Raw genomic sequence first — 22190 nt, forward strand, 5'->3', positions numbered from 1 at the left:
TGCTTGTTCCTGCAACGCTCCTGGCGGTAGAGCCCAACTATGCTCCAGGCAACTCGCCGATGGTGGAGACTTCCCGGGAAGCCAAACCACCACCCACTAAAGAGGCTGCTGCCTGCTCTACATCCCAGTCCAGAGGGAAATAAGGCCTACAGACTGTTTTCCCCCACCCAGGGGCCATAAATTAACTGTCCTGCCCAGGCGACTAATTCCCCAAGTGCTACTGCCTGCCCCAGCCAGGAGGCTGCAGGGTTCTAGGCTGTTTGCTTGCTTTGCCCTACCCCAGGGCTGAGGCCTGCTCACTGCTTTGCCCTGTCCGGGGGGCTAATTCACCAAGTGCCACTGCTGGCCCAGCCAGAAGAGGGCTCCATACTGGTTGTTTTGTTTTGTCCGTCCTGAGACCACAGACTAGTTAAGTGACCCCCATCAGGGGGCCTGAGACCCACTTGGCCAAAATCACCCACTTAACGGGAAATCCTGACAACAGGGTGATAGGGTGTACTAGGCTGATGGGGGCACCTCAGTTCAACATGCAGGGCCTCTGTCACATGTGGTGGAGAATGTAGGCACTGATCGGGTCCTACTAAGAGGACAAACTCAAGGAGATCTATTTGAAAGAGTCACACAGACACAATGAATAGCGACAAAATATTAAAATGGATGCTGGAAAGCCAGCAGCAACAATAGCAACAATAACAACAAGCCCAACTGCTACAGCAAATGGCTGCTCAACAAAACAACAGATGGCCCACCACCAAGAGCAGCAGCAGTAGCTGATTACAGAGCTAGCTGCACAACACCAATCCCAGCAAGAACAGCTAGTTCAGCAGATGGTGGTGCTCCTGCAACCTAGGGGCCCACCCGGCCCTGCTAGGGTGAGCCAGGGTTCAGAGAACAGTCTTACTGGGTTACCAGTGAGACTGGCCAAGATGGACCTGGAGATGACCTAGAGGCCTTTCATGGGCTGCAATTATGGCCAGGTCTAGGTAGCAGGTTCTCGGGCCCGGCAAAGAGTCTCATCGAAGCTGATAATCCCTGTGCAGGCAATAGCACCCCAGTATCCAGTCTTATTGACTTGGGTTGCAGCCAGACCCTCATACAGGCCAATCTGGTGAAGTCACTGGACCTGATAGAGGCCCCTATATGCCTCTAGTACATCCACGGGGATGTACAACTGTATTCTAGCGCTAAGGAAAAGCTAATGGTGGGTGATCACGAGGAGACATGCCAGGTCAGCCTGGCCAAAAAGATGGCATATCCCACAGTCCTAGGTTGTGACTGGTCCTGCTTTAGGGAGATTCTGCGAGAATGGAGGTGCTGTCTGCTGGCAGAAATAAACCAAAAGCCATGGGTGAGGGGACTCCTAGGCCAGAAGGAAGAAGAAGGACAGGAGGAGAGACCCTCCTGCCCTGCAGAAGGCTCCGGACCATGCCCCACAGGAGGGGAAATGGTGGAAGTGAAGTGGGAATGCCTGATGACTGATGGACTTCCTGAGTGAGCCAGTCCTTTTTCACGCAGATTTTTCAAAAAGTTTTATACTCCGGACTTATGCTTCGGAGGTAGGTCTTGGAGTGGTCCTGTCACAAGAGCATGAGGGGGAGGAGCACCCCATGTTCCATCTGAGTAGAAAGTTATTCCATCGCGAGACTAGGTACTCCACAATAGAAAAAGAGGCACTGGCTGTGAAATGGGCCATTGAAGCCCTACGGTACTACCAGGTGGGGAATCACTTCCAACTTATCACAGGTCATGCACCCCTGCAATGGCTCCATTCTATGAAAGACACTAATGCCAGGATCATGAGATGGTACCTTGCCCTCCAACCCTATGAATTTGAGGTACTTCACCACCTGGGCCAAGCTCATGCAAATGCAAACTTCTTTTCCTGGGTAGGAGTGGGGAAGGAGAGGAATGGGGGGCAATCATCTGATCTGAACTTGAGGGGGAGGGTGTGTGATGAGGTGTACCAATCCCACACTGTGCCGCTGGGGATGAACCAATCATTGTGGGCCCAGGCGGCCATTCCCCCTTTCCCCTGCTGCACATGCTCCAGGTGGAGAAACCAGATAAAAAGAGGCAGCCCAGCTCAGGCAGGGCAGGTGTCAGAGGAGGAAGGATGTACACTGCCAGTTCCTGCAACGCTCCTGGTGACTTGCCAATGGCAGAGACTGCTGGGGAAGCCAAGTCGCTGCCCGTTGAGGAGGCTGCTGCCTGCTCTGTGTCCCAGCCCAGAGAGAAGTAAGGCCTACAGACTGTCTGTTTGTTTTACCCCACCCCAGGGCTGCAGACTGATTGCTGCTTTGCCGTGCCCAGGAGGCTAATTCACCAAGTGCCACTGCTGCCCCAGCTGGGGGGCTGTAGGGCCCTAGATTGCTTATGTGCCCCCGCCCCAGGGGCTGCAACCTGATTGCTACTAAGTACTACTGCCTGCCCCCCCCCCCAGGCTGTTTGTTCCTTTTGTCTGGCCAGAGACCACGGACTAGTTGGTTAAGTGACCCTGTCAAGTGACCAAGACCCACTTGGCCGAAATCACCCACTTAATGGGGAATCCCAATGACAGGGTGTACCAAACCAGCACTAGGCCAACGGGAGCACCCCAGCTCGATACGCAGGGCCCCCATCACAGAGGGAATTGAACTTAGATCTTCCACATTACAAGTGAGTGCCCTGAACACTTAGCTAAGAGTTATAAGGATGGTAGAAGCATCACCACTGGCCATTTTGTAAACAGCACCTAAATTGGGGGTGGGAGTATGTCCGAAACAACTTAGTGAATTGCTGTTGAATTCATGAATAGTCTACCAAAATGTTATCTTTTTTTTTTGGTGAACTATTCATGTGGAAAAAGTCACCCAGCTCTAGCAAAGGGGGCTACTCATCAGAATGAGCCCTGGCAAAAATCTGTGAATCAGGCTCACAATTCCTCCCGTTTTTCCCTTTTTCCTGGGAGGAATGGAGTTGCAACAGCTCTTTACAGTGTTCATTTTAGTCCCTCCTCCCCTACTGCCATCACTTCAGCTCAACTCTGCTGGCTGGTGCAATGTCAGGGTGGAGCCAAGGCTCTGCTCACTCCCTCTTACTTGGTTGTAGTGGTGGGAAGTATGCATTCTAGACCTCTTAGGTTTTTAAGGAGATGGTGGCTTTTTCACCCGTGGCCATGCAAGATAAGAACACAATCTAACCCTAAACAGATTATTCAGTTGCTTTTAGTCTCAAACTATATATAATATGAGTCTTAGTGTAATACCTGTGGAAATGCCTATTTCATTATATCTAACTGAATCTGCCATTCCCTCCTGTTTTCATTTAACTCTGTAAAATGACAAACTCAGCCTCTGTCTACAAGCTTCAAAGGGCTGTCAGAATAAAGAACAGGTTTTGCAGCAGAGATTCCGGACAGCTTTCAGGGACTTCCAACAGTGGCTGGTCAGTTCAAAAATCACCACCGCCAAATGTTTCGACATGCCTCAAAATATCAATGAAGCACTCGCAAGTCTACAGAAAATACAGGTAATTGTACTGCAGTCAGATAGTGATTTAAGAGCGACATGATTAGCTTAAAACCGAGTCATCTATCTGAATTTTGTTTACTTACTATTTTTAGTTTACTGTTGTTACAGCAAGACTAACGATGATTATAACTGAGAAGGACTAGAAAATTATTTTTTTTCTCTGTTTGGTTTGTTCATTTTGTGGATAGCCATTTTCACTATTTTCCCCATTATAGGATATGTCTATACTGTAAACACAGGATGTGATTACCGCCCAAACTCATGTACCTGAGCTAACTTTACTCTAGCTAGCTCAAGTCTGAGTAGCGCAGGCGTGGTCTAACCAGGGTTCTGGATAGGTTTGTTTAGTCTGCGCAGAAACCCATTCTGCCAGAGCGTCACCACTTGGGGACCCAAGCCAGCTACATTAATGTTAGCTCAGGTATGTCAGCTTGAGCTGCAGTCACACTGTGTGATTACATTTAGATATACTCATAGTCAGTTTCCTCCCTCCATCTGGGTCTTTCACACAGTTACGGGGGGACACATTTTTTTTTAAATAGGAAAATGGTTGTAAAACAACAACATAAAATGGAAGGCAGGAACATTATGTGATACCTGAAACTATTTCAAAATAATTGTTTCTGCAAACTTTTCATCATGTATGAATATAATCTATAATGTAATGTAAGTAAAGGACTACAATCATGCCGGCAGGCAATTAACTTGTATATTTTTCATTTAAAGGTAATACTAATACGTGTCCAATAGTTTATCTGCAGATTCCTAGTCCCAAAACAGCTAGTTTTCCCCTTGGAATTGTACTTAAAATTTTGCATAATGTTGGATTAATATCTCCCCTTTTTCATCTAAGGAAGCCTGCTTTAGAGGGAGAGAACTCTTTGGCTTTTTCTGGTAACCATGTTTGTGAATAACAAAATGTCAGCCTATTAAATCTTAGGTTTGTCATTCGAGCAGTGGCAAGCAATTTTTATTCATCATGAAAACCTTTCATGAATAAAATAACCATTTGCTCACCTTCTGCTTAAAAGTATAAATTCATGATTGCTACGCACAATATACGCTTTCTACATAAAAGAAATTCTGCTCATACTTCCAGGCATTTCTCAAGAAACCATGTTCACTTTCATTCCTTAATCCAGACAACATTTAGGAATCCATTAGCCTGTTTGATATCAGTAAACATTCATAGGTTCATGATGTAAAACTTCCATTGCCCTCAGTGGGGGCTGGGCTTTCACTCATAGATTTTAGAGACAGAAGGGGCCATTCTTATCTAGTCTGATCTCCTGTGTAACGTAGAACTTCACCTAGTAATTTATGCATTAAGCCTATAATTTCTTAATCTAGAGGTATTTTAGTAAGGTAATTGTGAACCAGAAACTTTATATTATGGCAATTCTGATCATCATCATAATAAATATCTTTAGTTATATATTTCCTTTCAATCCAGAGAGTCACAAAATACTTTTACAAATTATTCATAGAAATTTCACCCATACTGAAATACAGTACTTTTGAGGTGGAACTTTGAAATCTGTTCATTAACCTATCCACATAATGCAATAGGGCCATGAAGTGAAGAATACCTTGAATTGCAGAAGTAACTAAGCAGAATGTAACTACCACAATTAGTGTTTGTCCCGAGTACCAGGGTTAACAACCCGACACTCGGGTTTTTTTTTTTTTTAAAGGCCTGTGATTATTGAAGATTCCAACTGAGTTACACTGTGTATGTCACCTAAAAGATGATCTCTTCAGTAGCAAAGTAACTGAGACCACTATGCCTGGATATTGGTTCAATATCTCCTCTGAGCAAAGTCTACCTGTCACCTACTGAATCCCAAGTATTGCTTCTTCTTGCAACACACTGAGATTTTCAAAGAGGTGTCCTATCTCAGTAAAGAATGGGTCATTTTATGAATTCACACACAGTCCTAGCTTGTTAGTGTCCATTTCGTTTAGGCTCGTGGTACCTCTGGTCTAGGTTGTTGCTGTCCCTGAAGCCTCTGATTTTTACTGGGTATAAAGTGGAATGCATTTAAACAAACGTGAATTAGTGTGATTGTGAAAGCTCTTTCTGCACATTATCTATAACTAATTGGCTAGTTTCTTTTGCCAAGGAATCCTTATCTGAAAGCGAAAATGGCCAGCATAAACTAAACACTGTGGTGTTCAAAGGAGAACTGCTGAGCACTATTCTGCCCCAAGAAAAGGCTAAAGTTATCCAAGCCAAAGTTGTTAGTGCTAAAGAAGACTTGAAAAATTTTCTCTCCACCCTGCACCAGAAGGAATCTGCTTTGGAGGTATGGAGCCAGTCAAACAGGGAATGTATTGACTAGAAACCTTTTTTTTTTTTTTCTTTTGCCTTTCTGATCGCAAGTGTCTTGACAGACTGAGTAATTTACATTTCTTGTTACTGAGTAAGGTCCGCTTTGCTGTCTGATTCTTGTTCACATGCTCAGGGTCTAATTGATCACCCATATGTGAGGTCAGGAAGGAATTATTCCCTAGGTCACATTGGAAGTTGCTTGTGGGGGATGGGGGGAGTCGCCTTTCTCTGCAGCATGGAGTGTGGGTCACTTGCTGGATTTAAGTGGGTATTATTGTGTCTCGATCCCTCCTATTTTCTGCCTGTCACATATAATAATTTAATCTCCTGTGGGCTGTAATATTTTGGCCTAATTTTGGTGGAGGTTTAGTGTACAGATGCGTGGTGGTGGTGGTGGTTGCCTGTGATAGACAGTAGGACAGACTAGATGACGTGGTTCTCCCTTCTGGCCTTGGAATCCGTGGCTCTATGACAGCTAGTTCTAAGTGCCTCTCCTTTGATGCAACTGGAAAATGGCTAAACTCAGAAGGTCGGATTCTGCCACCCTTCCTCCCATTGAGTAGTTCTTTACCAAACAAGTCATCCCATTAATTTAAATGGCATAGCTCACATAATAAGGTACTAGTCAAGGTAGAGGATGGTGGAATCTGGCCCAACCTCAGCAGCTTGAGCTTCATCCAATAAACCAAATAGCTAAAGTGCATGAAAATACATTGTTTTAGGGCAAGACTCTGATACCCTTGCTCCGTGAGTAGTTAAACTGATTTAAATGGGCCAGCTCAAATAGTCTTACTCGTGTTTAATAGTACCTTGCTATCAGAATCTGGGCCTTCATGCAATCAGTAGACCAAGTTTGTCCCACTGAAATGTAATTAAGAATTACCCAAGCAAATATTTTAATCATAGATACAATGTTGTACCACAGTAGTCTGCTCCTTACAAAATGTCTGATGCAAGTATCATAGAAATTAAACATCTTTAAAACTAACACAGTATACTTCAAGTCCAGAAGGGGCCATGACACAGAACTTCAGACTGGATGATCATAACATAGGCCATAAAATCTCTCCGAGTGATTCCAGTTTCAAGCCCCTACCTTCTAGTTGAGATAGAAAATATCTTTTAGGTCAGTTTTAAATTGCATTGACAGGAAATGTAGGAAAATCTTTGGGCCGGATCCTCACCTCATGTAAATCAGCACCGAAGACAGTGGAGCTATACTGATTTAGGCCTCCCTTGTTTCAGAGTGGATGTGTGGAGAGATGTCACACAGTACAGTAGAGACATCCTGTGCTGTTCTCACATGGACTGGGATTAATCCTTCTAAACCCAGAATTTTCAGATCCACATCCTAAATCTTTCATTCTGAAGTGATGGGGATGAAAAGAAAATTAGTCTAAAAATCTTGAGAAAACTAAACTACTTGAACTATGCTGGTTAGAGCTTTTACTCCACATTGATTGTTTTAGATGTTCTCCTCTCAGCCAATGGAATTAGTCCATGAGGAAAAAAATGCAGTCAGCAAGAGCTTTGTAAGGCTTATTTATAAGGACTTGAAAGTAAAGCAAATTACAGTCAGAAAGTAATGGTTCAACTAAGTCCTACAGCTCTTGGCCGTGAAGGCGTCCATTTTTAAATCATTTCCCCCACTCTGGCTACCAAACATAGCCTTTTCTCTGAGCGTTTGTGCAGGGTGTGGGAGAAAGCAGAGCTGAAATGAACCTTTCACACCTTAGCATACTTCTGTGTTTGGATTATAGATTGCATAATAACATTGCAGCAAACATAGTGGTGCATTATTTTTTGTTTTGTTTTTGTTTTTTTAAATGTGCGTATCACATGTCTCCACAGAACTTAAAGATCCAGATGAAGGATTTTGAAACAAGTGCTGAGCCTCTCCAGGACTGGCTGAACACGACTGAGAAGATGGTGCAAGAAAGCAGTAGTCGACTTCATGACCTCCCTGCAAAGAGGAGAGAACAACAAAAGTTACAGGTGATAAGGGCCTAAAAACACATCCAGCCATCCCTAGCCTGGTTTCCTGTGTCATGAATTCCTAATAAATGCTTGATCATGCTGGCACCCTGATCTCCAACTAAAGGCTGCATCCAGTTTTGGGGCCTACTTCAATCCTCAGGCAGCTTTTTTGTCTCACCACTTCTTGATGACGTGTTGTTTCCTTTCTGTGACAGTCTCGTGTGCGTAATGATCAACTGTTGCCTTTGTTTAAGATGCTTGCTAATGGCAAGGGCATGAATGTCAATGTTAACAGGGCTGCTTGCTTTCTTTTTTGCTTGCTCTTTTGCACTCGCACTTAATAGTAACATGCTTGTGCTTTACAGTCTGTCCTTGAGGAAATAAGCTGCCACGAGCCTCAGCTCAACAGGCTAAAAGAAAAAGCTCAGCAGCTGTGGGAGGAGCAAGCTGCCAGCAAAAGCTTTATGCGCAGAGTGTCTCAGCTATCTTCTCAATACCTAGCTCTAAGCAATCTAACCAAGGTAATGCACCCCCTTGTGCGCACTTTCCAGCAGTTCTTGTGAATGTGACCGATGTGAAAACAAATGATTGAATTCTGAAATATCACAACTGTCTTGCTGCTGTATTGTACGGTATGTCTGCTCTGTCCTATGTCTGAGGCTTGTGCTGCAGAGGGGAAAGGTATGTGTGGATCGTTTACCTGACTGAACACTGAGCTAATTGTTTTTTCCAATGCATTGATCTGAGAAGAGAAACTGAGAGTCCACATACATGGTATATAATTTCTCCCTCCCCCTTTGTCCCCTCCCCACCCATCGCCCCCAAAAAGTGATGATTTGCAGGGAATTATGTTTGAAATGAAACAAATTTGGGTATTTTGAATGAAAAAAAGCAAGCCATGATTCCATTTAGGATAATTTGGTTTGATAATTAGTATCCCCAGGAGCATATAAGGTACCGGTAATTATTTTTCAAAACCTGGGGAGTATTTTATACAGAATCACAATAATGAAATGTTGCTAATACTTAGCCAGTCCTTTATCGTAAAGTTTATTATCTGCATTATGAATTTGTGTCTAGAAGTTGGTAGGTTGGCTTCAGCATTTTTTAAAAGCATTTGTTAGCTGTTAGTGCTCTTTGGAGTTATCAGAGCTGTCATAAACAGATAGCTAAGGGTTTATGTTCTTTTACCTGTAAAGGTTTAACAAAGGGAACCAAACACCTGACCAGAGGACCAATCAGAGAACAAGATTTTTCAAATGTCAAGGGAGGGAAGTTTTTGGGTGGGTGTTCTTTGTCTTGGTTCGGTGGCCCTCTCGGCTCTGAGAGTGATCTCTCTATCTCCAGGCTTTCTAATCTTCTGTTTCCAAGTTGTAAGTACAAGGATAGTAAGACAATAGGTTTATACTGTTTTTTTGTATTTACATGTGTGTAGTTGCTGGAATGTTTTAAATTGTATTCTTTTTGGATAAGGCTGTTTATTCATTTTTTCTTTTAAGCAATTGACCCTGTATATTGTCACCTTAATACAGAGACCATTTTTATGTCTTTTTTCTTTCTTTTTATATAAAGCTTTCTTTTTAAGAGCTGGCTGAGTGTTTTCACTGGTTAAGGCTAAGAAACGAAGGGAGGGGGAAAATCTCTTTGTGTTAGATTTACTAAGCCTGACTCTGCATACTCTCTGAGTGAGAGGAGAGAGAGATTTGATCTCTCGGTACTTGCGTTTCAAGGACTTGAAGCAGGGAATATCCTAGAGTACCCAGGGCGGGAAAATCTGGGAGGAGGTAAAGAGGGGGAATGGAAGTGGGTTATTTCCCTTTGTGGTGAGACTCAGGGCATCTGAGTCTTGGGGTCCCCCAGGGAAGGTTTTGGGGAGACCAGAGTGAGCCAGACACTGGAATTTTCTGGCTGGTGGCAGCGATATCAGATCCAAGCTGGTAATTAAGTTTGGAGGTTTCATGCTAGCTTCTCATGTTCTGAACTCTAAGGTTCAGATCTGAGTAGGAAAGTTAGGACAAGAGCGAAGTAACATTCTCCAGTGGCTTGGGCACTGAATTGAGGCTGGGAGACCTGCATCCTATTCCCATCTATCCCATTGACCTGCTGTGACATCGAGCAAGTCAGCTCACCACTGTGTACCTCCCTTTCCCCTCTTACCCTCTGTCTTCCTTGTCTATTTGGATTGTAAGCTGTTTAGGACAAGGACTGTCGCTCCTGTGATGCCTGTTGTGGTGAGGCCTTGATCTCAGTTGGAAACTACAGGCACTACTGTAATATAAACAATTATGAATATTAGGAGTGTGTTATTGGAGACTATTTAATTTGAATCCATTTAATAAAGTATCATTTCTATTTTTAATAGTCACTAGTTTGTTAATTTGTCAACTAAGTGTATACAAATAGAGAATTATGAAACATAGTTTAGTCATATAATATAAAAAATATTGTATATGGGGCCATATCCTGCTCTTCATGGTTAAAAAAAAAACTACAGGAAGGGAAAAGGAATATGGGGAAATTCTCATGAGTTGAAACTAATGGAGTTCCTTGCACATCTTAAAGTCAGAGAATGAGAGTTTATGGAATGTCATTTCCCCCCTCCACCCCCCGCCTCTGTGCTTTCCTATGTGGGGCAATCCCAAAGATCTGTACCCAAAGCATCCAAAGCAGAGTGCCACTGCTTGCACAGAGCTGTGAGATGCCTTCTACAAGTGTGTTCTCACATTATGTACTACCAGAAGTTTCTAAGTGATCTTCAGGTGCAGCCTTGTATGGAGTGTATTGAAGTAATTCAGTCCTGAGATGATGAAGGCATTGGTAAGGTAAGGCAAGGTCCGCATATGGATGTAAGAAAATGGAAATAGGCCTAATAAAAACCAATGGCTGGAAACTGAAGTGAGACAAATTCAAATTAGAAATTACATGTAATTTGGGGTCCATTAACTACTCTAAATCTCTCTGCCATATGACACTTCAGAACATAGACACAATGGAATGAGTTATAGATAGTAACTAAAATTAAGGAGTGAATTTACTGTCCACAAGGTCAGGTTTTGTGTCCATCCTCTAGAAGGATGATAGACTATGAAGTACACCTATTTTTATAAAGTTAAGCGCTAGTATCTAATATTATTTTAATCATGCTTTGTATTTAGTTCTGTATAGAGTATATATTGAAGTGATTAACAGATAGCTCTCAAAATGTAATTGTAAATGGGGAATTATAGAGTGGCTGTGTTTCCAGTGGGATCCCTCAGGGACCAGTTCTTGGCCCTATGCTATTTAATATTTTTATCAGTGAACTGAAAGAAAACATAAAATCATCACTGATAAAGTTTGCAGATGACACAAAAATTTGTGGAGTGGGAAATAGTGAAGAAAACAGGTCATCGATTCAGAGTGATATGGATCACTTGGTGATATGGGCACAAGCAAACATTGGGTATTTTTAATATGGCTAAATGCAAATTTATTCATTAGGAACAGAAAATATAGGCCATCCTTATGGAATGGGGGACTCTATACTGGGGAGCAGTAATGGAAAAAGTTTTGTGTGGGAGCAGATACTTACTTGAACATGAGCTCCAAATGTGATGCTCTGGCCAAAAGAGCTTAAGCCGGGGAATCTCAAGTAGAGAGAGAGAGAGATTATTTTACCTGTGTATTTGGCACTTGTGTGACTGCTGCTGGACTACTGTGTCCAGTTCCGGTGTCCACAATTCAAGAAGGATGTTGATAATTTGGAGAGGGCTCAGAGAAGAGTCACAAGAATGATTAAAGGATTAGAAAACATGCCTTACAGTGATTAGACTCTAATAGCTCAATGTATTTAGCTTAACAAAGAGAAAGTTAAGGAGTGAATTGATTACAATCTATAAATATTTGCATGGGGAACAGATATTTAATAATGGGCTCCTCAGTCTAGCTGAGAAAGTTTTAATAATACGGTCCAATGACTGAAAATTGAATGTAGACAAATTTAGACTGCAAATAAGCTATACTTTTTTAATGGTGAGAATAATTAACCATTGGAACAATTACCAATTGTAGATTCCCCACCACAGACAATTTTTAAATCAAGGTTGGATGCTTTTCTAAAAGATCCTCTCTGATAATTATTTGGGGGAAGTTCTATGGCCTGTGTTATACAGGTGGGTAGACTAGATTATCACAGTGATCCCTCCTGACCATGGAATCTATGAATCAAAGAAATGTAAATGAAAATGGCTACTTTACGTAAAAAAAAAATTCTCACTTATAAGTAGGCCCTTCAAATGGTTTTGCTAATGTAGTATTTTAGGAGACTGACTGATTTGTTTAAACACTTAAATCTATTGATACATTGAACAGACTGAGAAAGGGAGCATTTGAAGAGCCAAATCTTCTAATTTGGGGGACTGAATTGAGTGTACTTGTAAAATTGGCACATGCATATAGTGTGTGCACCACTCGTTTGTATATGCAAAGTAGATAACTTCACGTATACGCACTTGAGTATGCAACATATGCATGAAATGCGTATGTCAAGTTTAGAGCTTGAGATGCAGGTGGCTAAGTGCATACTGAGCAGTCACTGAAATGGTTGGGAGTGTTAATATCCATATGAATTTCAGGAGAAGGTTTCCAGAATGGATAGGATTGTCGCAGAGCACCATCAGTTCTCTCACGGCATAAAAGAACTCCAGGACTGGATGGCTGATGCAGTTCATATGCTGGAATCTTACTGTCTCCCTACAGCTGACAAAAGTGTTCTAGACAGCAGAATGTTAAAGCTGGAGGTATGTAAACAAATGGATACAAAGATGACATACATAGGGCCCATTACTTCAGGTGCTATGAAATACTGACCACTATAAGTAAGTTTGCAAAATTCAAACACTAATTTTTCATGTACTTCAAAAAAAACATTTTGGAAAAATGTTGCCTTTTGGAGTATAATGGGCTTATTTAAAATAAAGATATACTGATCCATTGTGACATGGACAATGGTGTAAATATTGAAGAAAAAATTTCAAGATGATACATGGTTAACTAGGGCTGTAGAAAAAGTATGATATTTTCTTTAGTTACACAGTCATACTGTCTGTCAAATTTTACAAGTGACTTAAGTGCTGTACTGTATAACCATAACATTCTGTTCACGTAGTTTGTTCTTTGTTTGTAGTAACGAATGCATTGCTCATTCAGGGTAGATTGTGGTTAGGGTTACCATATGTCCGTATTTTCCTGGACATGTCTGGCTTTTTAGTTGTTAATCACCGTCCGGGAGGATTTTTTAAATATCTAAAAACATCCGGAAAATACAGACGTATGATAACACTACCCACTGATCCTCTCTCCTCTTGGGGTGTCAGCTTGCTGCAGCCTGTGGATTGCAACCTCCCATCCCCACCCAGTGCTTCTGCAACCCGGTGCTCCACAGCTAGGAGCGGTGGTGTCTCTGCAGCCAGCTGCGGGTAGGGGGGGCCTGTGACCGCTTCTCCCTCCTCCGAGCATCCCCTACGGCTCTGGCAGAGACTCAGTCTCCCTCCTCCATCTCGGCTGTGCAAGGAGCCCTCCTGCCAGCGGTCCGTGCAGCCAGGGCTGCCTCCCCCTACCCCTCTGCGGAGCCACTGCCTGGGGGGAGGTTCCCGGTGCAGAGGAAAGTTTCTCGGCATGCGGCGGCGGCTCTTGGGAGCCCTCCTCCCCAAGGAAGGGCTCGCACTGCAGCGCCTTCCCGCAGCCGCCTGGCCTGAGCTGCCGCAGCCTTGCGGATCCAGCTGGTGGCGGGGTGGAGGACCCCCTGAGAAGGGGGCCTGCGGTTGGGATGCAGCCTCACAGCTGGGAGCGTGTTGGGGCTGGGATGCCCAGCTCGAGGGCAGGCCCGGGGCCCGAAGGAACTTCCTGCCCCCCAGGCTCCAACTGCTGCTGCACGGGGGAAGTGCCCGGCCGGGGGCGCACAGGCTGGATAGCGGCAGGAGCCGAGAAAGTTGGAGCCTGGGGAGGAGGCGGCTGTTTTGGGTGGCTGGGAGGGAGAATGTGGCGTGCTCAAGGGAGGAAGCGAGGTGGGGCGGGGATTTGGGGCCCAATGGGGGTGGGGAAGGAGCGGAGTTTGGGCGGTTTCGGGGTCCCTGTGGAGTGTCCTCTTTTTTTTAATGTTCAAATATGGTAACCCTAATTGTGACTCTCGGATAGAATCTTGCGTTGAGGGTGCTACACTGCCGCACCACGGTTGGGGGGAGCATTGCACTTAGAGAAAATTATGCCAATTGATATTATCACTGTACAGAAAATGTTGCAATGCTCCACCCCCCCCCCCCCAAAAAAAAGTGGTGGATGATCTGGTTATGTTATTGTCTGTAACACTGGGCATCCCCAGCATTGTCAATCTCCAGCATTTAAAAATCCTGAGTCAGACCTCCAAAATTATGAGTTGAAATCTCATGTTTTTTAACCAAATAATAAATGTAGCATTCTTTTCATTTGCCTTCTGTTTTGAGGGGCTGTCATGGTTAATGTTTTTAGACTTTTCTGCACAACCATTAGAGCTAGACAGTTCCTTTTTATTTTTAATGAAAGCTGAAAACCCCATACACACACAACTCTAAGAGCAAGGGTTTAGGAAAAACACCAAATGCTGCTAGATGTGATAAAATTGTAAGAGCTGGCAATACTGAGGTCACTGGATTTCAAAAGTCAAGGCACGTCGATGTTGTAGGTGGGTCTTAAACACAGTTTTATTTCAGCACCACAGCAGAAGAGCTCTTTCACCACAAAATATCTCCAGTTCTCCATGGATCACTAGGAACTTGAACTCTCACTGTTTCTATAGTCTCTTCTTCTCTATAATGTTCAGCTCTGAAATCTGTCGAACAAAGCCCTTTCTGCCCAGATTCCAGGAAAACTGTCTCTCCCTGAGTCCTAGGGTTTCTCTTATGGCCCAAACTATTCCTTTGAAAGGCCTCTTTCACTAGGGAGGCTCATCTGTCAAGCCCACCCTCCCGGTAAACAGCTTGTACAATCCATTCAGGGTGTAGTTAATAACTCCTTTTCTAGTGACGTTTATTAACCATTTCTTCTCTTTATAGAAGAAGGACTGCATATATGCCACAACAATGAGGCTAGAACAAGATCTATTTGCTTTCTAGGGACTGTTATCGGTGAAGCAGGAGAAGGAAATCCAGATGAAAATGATGCTGACAAAAGGAGAATCTGTTCTGAAAAACACTTCTCCAGAAGGAGTGCCTGTCATTGAACAACAGTTACAGACGCTTAAGGAAACATGGGCTTCTCTCTTGTCCTCTTGCATTCACTGTAAAAGGTAAAAAGAGATGTGAGGGGGAATGATAACGGAAGACAACACGGTTGAAAATAATAGCGTTATCTCCAGAAGTCGTATGATTACAAGACAGGAGAGGTGGGCGAGGTAATATCTTTCATTGGACCAACAGCTGTTGATCAGAGAGACCATGTTTCAAGCTGCACAGAGCTCTTCTTCAGGTCTGGCAAAGGTACTGTGTGTGTGTCACTGCTAAATGCAAGGTGGAACAGATATTTTAGCATAAGTAGTGAGCACATATTCTAAGGGACCATTCAAAGTAAAGTGGCCAGTTAACACCCTTGTAGTCATAGGACAAAAAGGGAGGTTATGGGATACAGATTGTTGTAAAAAGCCTTAACTCCAATGTCTTTATTAAGACCATGGTTTTTATTAAAACTATTTTAAAAAGTAATAGTTTAATAAAAATCATGGTCTTAATAAAGACACTGAATTTATGACTTGTGTTTAGCTATGACACTCCTAATACATTTCCAAGACCTGAAGAAGAACTCCTTGTAGCTCAAAAGCTTCTCTCTCACCAACAGAAGTTGGTCCACTAAAAGATACTACAGTTATAGTCTAAGGGCTTGTCTATGCAACAAATTAGTGCACGGCAAGCCACAATGTGAATCTACAGCACACCAGCTTGCCACACTGTAACTTGCCATGTGGACACCACTACAGGGCATTCTGGGACTTTCACTGCATGTATCCATACAGCGAGTTATTATGTGGCAAGATGGTGTGCTGTAGATCCACACCTTGGCTTGCCACACACTAATTCACTGTGTAAACAGGCCATTATTGTTACCATTAAAAATGGACTCTGTGTTAATAATTTGATGGTAAGCTTTATTTTCAAATATTTTAAGTTTCATTCAGTTATTTTAATCGCTGTGCTGTATGAAAACCATGGTATGAAATCCAAATAAAAGGGACATTAAGAAAATTAAGGGCCAAATCCTGCAAGATCCTGACCTCAGTAGAACTGTGTGGCACTAGGCACTTCTCGGGAGGTACTCATGAGTTCAAAGGCTGGAACAACGTTATGTAAAATATTATGATAGTAATTCCGTCACTGTCAATGAGAGTCATGGTGATAATACTTAAATAAATAGGAAATACAGAAAAATGCGGTCTGATATGGTGAGCATCACTAATTACAAATGTTTCCAAGTTTCAAACAGCCAAGACTATTTATCCGTAGATAGTATCTGCTCCCTAGTGTATGATAAGATATAAAGTAGGGTACTTGGATTCAAGACTTAGATTCTATTCCTTTATACCATGCTTTACCCATATATTTACTAGAGCATCCTGTATCCACCACTAATGTGCTTTATTGTCCCTTTTCAGATGTGAGCAAGTAGCCTCAATAGTGGTACCCTTCTATATATTAGCCAACCAAGATCTATAGCAGAGCACAGTTTCTTGCAACTTTTTGTGAGGCAATTCAGCATATTACATGTCTCCTTTTATTCTGTCCCCCTAATAAACGTAAAACTTGAATGACTGTTTATTGCCTTAAGTCATTGCTAGAATAACATGAGATACTGAATATCAACTATGTATTTTTAAATTGTAGTCAGCTGGAAGGCGCTCTGTCCAAATGGACAAGTTACCAGGATGATGTTCGTAAATTTTCCAGCTGGATGGACAACGTAGAAGCAAGCATGAATGCTTCTGAGAGACAGTGTGCAGAGCTGAGGGAAAAAACAGCTGTCCTCAGCAAAGCAAAGGTTTGTTTACTGTTACTGTAGTCTTAAGAAAAATCCTCTTTGGTGGTATGAGTAATAGTTTTATTGTATGTTATAATGGAATAAATAGGACGATGTCTAAACAGACAGATACAAATGTTTGATACCGAGATGCTACCCTGATGTACTCACTAGAAATCGGGCAAATAGCTGTTCGGATTGAAGTCCCGTTTCCTCATTAAATCTGCTGCAGCAGCCATTAATTTCTGGGGAGGGAAGGGGGGAAACAGTACTATAAACCATACTAGACAGGAAAGCTATCCATGGTAGGGTTAAGTTCAAATTTTGGCCAACTGACTTAAAAAAAAAAGCCATAGAGATAAATCTTCTTCAAGTTTATATTCTCATCATTCTCTCATATTCTTGTGCAAAATGGCACAATATGCTACCAAATTAGAATGGACATATTTTACTTCACAGCATTGCTTCTGTGCTGGTGTATATAACTACACAGAGTGCTGGGCAACAGTGAATCAGACCCATTCTGCATTATAGTCATACATTGCATTTAGTTAAGTAATAATATGTTTTGAGTCAGACATTTGATTGAAGTAAATAGCCAGTTAAAGGAGATATGGGCCCAAAGTGAAGCCTCATGTGCTTAATCCAGGTGGTTATTAATTGCCATGCAATGTCATTATTGCTGTTGCTTCTCCAGTGAAGTGTTGTGCTAGATAGTTTCTTACACACATGCATACCCTTAACCACTTTAATATCTGAGTGCCTTTGAGTAGTGCATTAAGCAATGTGACTAACAGCTGACTGTGATTCACTCCCGCTTTCACCCTCTCCCAAGGGAGAGGTATGTGGAGTGGAGTTCTATTTTGATAGGCATCTCTGGCTTTAGGGTTTTTTTTCCTAATGCATACACTGCTATGTGTTTGAGAGAAATAGGAAAGTGGAAGAAATTAGTCTTGCACTTGGAGGAACTTGAACCATAATAAATTCAGTGGGCACAATGTCACTGTCACTTAGGCCTGTGCAGACCAATGAGAGCAGACTCTCTAAGAGCAATGTATGTAAGCAACAAACTAACAGACCAAAAAAACCCTCTAATTACCTGTCTCTGGACTTGTTTGAATATTGATCATTAGTTAACTTGTCCATTTACTCTCTGTTATGCAGTTACTCAGTGAAGAAGTGTTGAGTCACAGCAGTCTACTAGAGACTATTGAAGCAAAAGGCACTGGCATGACTGAGCATTATGTAACCCAGCTTGAACTCCAGGACCTCCAAGAACGATACAGATTCCTCAAAGACAGGACAATGGTACAGTTTATCTTGGCAGTACTCCAATATTTTTCTTTGAGTTTGGGGTGGAAGGAGAGAGGGCCTGTTGGTTTGTATATTTCAGAATTTTTTAATGTGTATAATTTGGGGGGCAGATTTAATATATCTGGCTATCTTGAATTCAAAAAACAAAACTCTCATTGACTTTAGTATAGCTAGGATTTCACCCAACAGGACTGAAAGCTTAGAAACATCAGTGCAAAAACAAAGAAGGATTTTTGTTTGACCATGAATGCATGTCATACTGCAAATGTAAACACTAGACAAACTGTTAAGTAATTCACCAAGGGCCTAATTTTACAAACAGTTACTACTACATATAGTGCTTATTACTGGTCTGAGTCCATTGACTTCTGTGTCATATGACCCATCAGAGTACGTGCTACACTCAATGGTAAGTGCTGGCAGGTTCCAGCACTAGCCCAGAAAGGATTTTGGAAAGTTTTATGTCACAGACGGATGAAGGCTGAAGCAGTTTTAATACAATATCTTTAAAAAAATCATGAACTTTTGAAAATTATGTGTACTTGCAGAAACTCTTCTGCAGTCACGCCACATTGGGCTGTGGTTTTGTGGCATCTGAAAAAAAAAAATAACCAGCGAGGGTCTGGACAAAATGTGGATGAGAAATCAAGGTGCAATAATAGTGTTGAGATTCTCAATCAGTCCTGAAGCAGTAGTCCAGCATAATGCTGGGGTCATTATCTTTTACATGAGATTTAAAAATGAAGCCTAACCTTCCTGTAGTCAGCAAAGATCTCATGGCACATTTAGTAAGCATGAGACTTAACCCTAGTATCCTGACCAAACTCCTCTGCTGGTAATTACAGAAATCCCCCTGCAGTTTCAGTTGCAGATAATCTTTTAGTATTGCCTCTGAAAACACCATTCTGTAATGTTGCTGACATATGATGGCTATGGTGGTGTGCCCCAGATATGGCAGTGTTTTAGGGCCAGATTGTGAAATCAGAGGAACTACTCATGAAAGTGATTATTTATCAGTGTAAGTATTGGGTTTACAGTCTAGTTCTTAGTGATCAGCAAAGTCATCTTCAGATATAGCAAAACACTGTGAGATTCTCCATAATGAATGCTATTATATATTCTAAATAAGAGGTGGAACTATTATTGTATGTAGTTGAAAAGGGTCTGAATTCCTGAAAAGAAAATGGGCCAGATTCTGAGATCACACTTATGACAATCAGGAATAATTCCAAATAAGTAACTGGAGTTGTGCTAGTTTAAAAACAAAGGAAATGAAATCTGGGCCATTGTTACTATTAATCAACGATTTAACTATAAATGGTCTCAAACCAAAAGACCAGATTCAAATAGCCTCAAACTGAGCCAAAGTTCCCAACTGAATCTACATCTGTATCTTCATAGGTGTCCCCCTCTTTTTTCTGTAATTACACAAACAATCCCCCTGAATCTAGACACTCTGAACTTTGGGTAAGTTCAGCTCTAGATCCAAACTTTGTTTTCCATTTCTAGGATTTATAATTTACAATAATTAGTCCTGCCTTGAGTGGGGACTGGACTAGATGACCTCTTGAGGTCCCTTCCAATTCTATGTTTCTATGATCTCTTAACTGGCTGTGACTCTAATGAAGTATTTTTAACAAACAGGAGGCTGTAACCAAATCTGAGAAACTGCTTCACTTACATCATGAGTACCAAAGAAAACTGAAGGCCTTTGAAATATGGCTGGAAAAGGAACAGGAAAAACTTGAATGTTTATCATACCTTGAAGGTGATGCTCAGACACATGAGTCAACACTCCGGGACCTACAGGTATAGTATGTGTGGCATGGCACCCAATCTAAAGTAATTCGACTTGTAAAATAGAATAACATTAATTTCATGACAGAGAGGTTGTATTCCTTGTTTATCTTGGGAAAAATTAATGCACAACGCAATTATTTTGCTATTGTTGTTTTTTAAAACACGTTCTAGACATGCAAAAGACTTACAGGCCTTGATTTTATAAGTGGACTTCAACAGGTCCTCCCATTTTCAGGCACAGATAATGACATTTACTTTATTTCTAACTACTTGATTTCTGGATGCAAATGAGAAATCTATATGCCACCCATTGTACTGGCGCAAAATGAGAGTGAAATCCTGACTGCAATAAAATCAATAGCAAAAATCCCATTCACTTCAAAGGGACAAGCAATTCACCTCCAGCCTATTAGTTCATCTTAAGAACATAAGAACAGCCATACTGGATCAGACCAATGGTCCATCTCGTCCAGTAACTTGCCTTCTGACAGTGGCCAATATCAGGTATTTCAGAGGGAATGAACAGAACAGAGCAATTATCGCATGATCCATCCTCTGTTGTCCAGTCCCAGCTTCTGGCAGTTGGAGGTTTAGAGATGCCCAGAACGTGGGGTCACATCCTTGACCATCTTGGCTAATAGCCGTTTGTGAACCTATCCTACATGAACTTATTTAATTCTTTTTTGAACCCAGTTAGACTTTTGGCTTTCACAGCATCTCATGGCAATGCGTTCCACAGCTTGACTTTGTGTTGTGTGAAGAAGTACTTCCGTTTATTTGTTTGTTTGTTTGTTTTGAACTTGATGCCTATCAATTTCATTGGGTTATCCTTAGTTCTTGTGTTACGGGAAGGTGTAAATAACACTTTTCTCTTCAGTTTCTCCACATCATTCATGATTCTTCGAGTGATTGCTCATGCGTATTCCACAGTAGGTGTGCTTGATCGTCACGTGCACCGGTGCCGGAACTTTTTCCCTTAGTAGTACCTGCTCTAGGGGAGCACCGCGGCGACCCCTGGAGTGGCGCCTGTATATCGCTCTATAACGGGGACCACACGCTCCCCCCACCCTCAGTTCCTTCTTGCTGCCAGTGAAGGTAGTCGGAACTTTGTGTTCCAGCTCTGCTGCAGCCTTTCTACTTGACCTTAGTGGTACCATTTGTGGAATTGTTACTTGAGTTGTTAGAGTGGGCTCGGGGAATGCCCCATGCCCAAGGCTTCAAGTTGTGTGACTTCTGTTGCCGTTCTATGCCTAGGAGTGACCCGCACGCTGAGTGTCTCCACTGTTTGGGTGAGAGTCACATCAGCAAACGTTGTAAGATCTGTAGGTCATTCAAGCTGCGGACCAAGAAGGAGAGAGACATTAGACTCCGTGCTCTCTCGATGGCATCGGCATTGGCCCCAACTCCGGCACACTGGGCGGACTCTGCTCCCGTCGCCACACCGTCAGTACGTAGTGAGGCACCGTTCCCCCTCCAAGAAGCAGGGAAAGGGCCCTATCTCGCAGCGGTGCCGAGACAAGGAAAGAGGGGAGGCTGCTCCTGCATCGGGCAGCCCACAGTCCTCCCCCCCCACCCCCATGCTCAAGACCTCTGACTCGTGTTCAGTGGAGCAGCCCAGCGCCGTCTGCGCACATTTCCACCGGTATGGATTCCATCGACACTGGAGGCTTTGCAGGCTGCAAAAGACATTATGAGTCTCCCGGTTCCAGATGTGCAACCGGTGACGGGTCCCCAGTCCCGGGGCAAACCTCCAATCGGTGCCCATCAAATCTCCTGCGGGTCGCAGTCCCCACTCTGAGGACCGTTCCCCACACCATTCGGCGTGCAGCGACCGGTTATCCAGCAGCTCACGCCCTCCCTCAACATCGACCAGATCTTCCCAGTCACCACCCGGATGGGAGTCTCGAGGACCCTCTACGCTGCCTGCCAGTGAGCACAGGCATCGAGACCATTTCCCTTCGCGACACGACTACCGCAGCCGGTCTCGATGGGATAGATGTCGTTGTTCTCGTTCCAGTTCCCGCTCAACTAAACATCGTGCTTGAGATTCCCCTCACGACGCCTCGGCACCGGGGCACTGGAACTCCCGCTGCCGTCATGGGTACTGAAGCAGCTCTTCGAGGGCGGGTACCATTCCTCGACTTAGAGGTCCAGGTCCCGAGGGAGGCGGCATCGCAGGCACCGCCGCTCATACCGTTCCTGTGAGACTGTGCGCTTGACGGTGACCTCAGTCTTGGCAC

The 22190-nt window shown here is 43.1% G+C and overlaps 1 protein-coding gene across 14 annotated transcripts in view; it reads left to right on the forward strand.

The window, feature by feature from the left end:
* SYNE1 (spectrin repeat containing nuclear envelope protein 1) overlaps nucleotides 1–22190 on the forward strand; it is a 492410-nt gene that overhangs the window by 245423 nt on the left and 224797 nt on the right. For all 14 annotated transcript variants that reach the window (XM_050949357.1, XM_050949360.1, XM_050949369.1 and 11 more), the window contains 9 exons: nucleotides 3330–3507; nucleotides 5633–5815; nucleotides 7693–7836; nucleotides 8184–8339; nucleotides 12432–12596; nucleotides 14946–15118; nucleotides 16704–16857; nucleotides 18001–18144; nucleotides 19795–19959. In XM_050949357.1, coding sequence (XP_050805314.1) covers nucleotides 3330–3507; nucleotides 5633–5815; nucleotides 7693–7836; nucleotides 8184–8339; nucleotides 12432–12596; nucleotides 14946–15118; nucleotides 16704–16857; nucleotides 18001–18144; nucleotides 19795–19959 — 1462 coding nt within the window. The remainder of the gene's footprint in view (nucleotides 1–3329; nucleotides 3508–5632; nucleotides 5816–7692; nucleotides 7837–8183; nucleotides 8340–12431; nucleotides 12597–14945; nucleotides 15119–16703; nucleotides 16858–18000; nucleotides 18145–19794; nucleotides 19960–22190) is intronic.

Source organism: Gopherus flavomarginatus, chromosome 4 (genome assembly GCF_025201925.1).
Source record: "Gopherus flavomarginatus isolate rGopFla2 chromosome 4, rGopFla2.mat.asm, whole genome shotgun sequence".
Lineage (NCBI taxonomy): Eukaryota > Metazoa > Chordata > Testudines > Testudinidae > Gopherus > Gopherus flavomarginatus.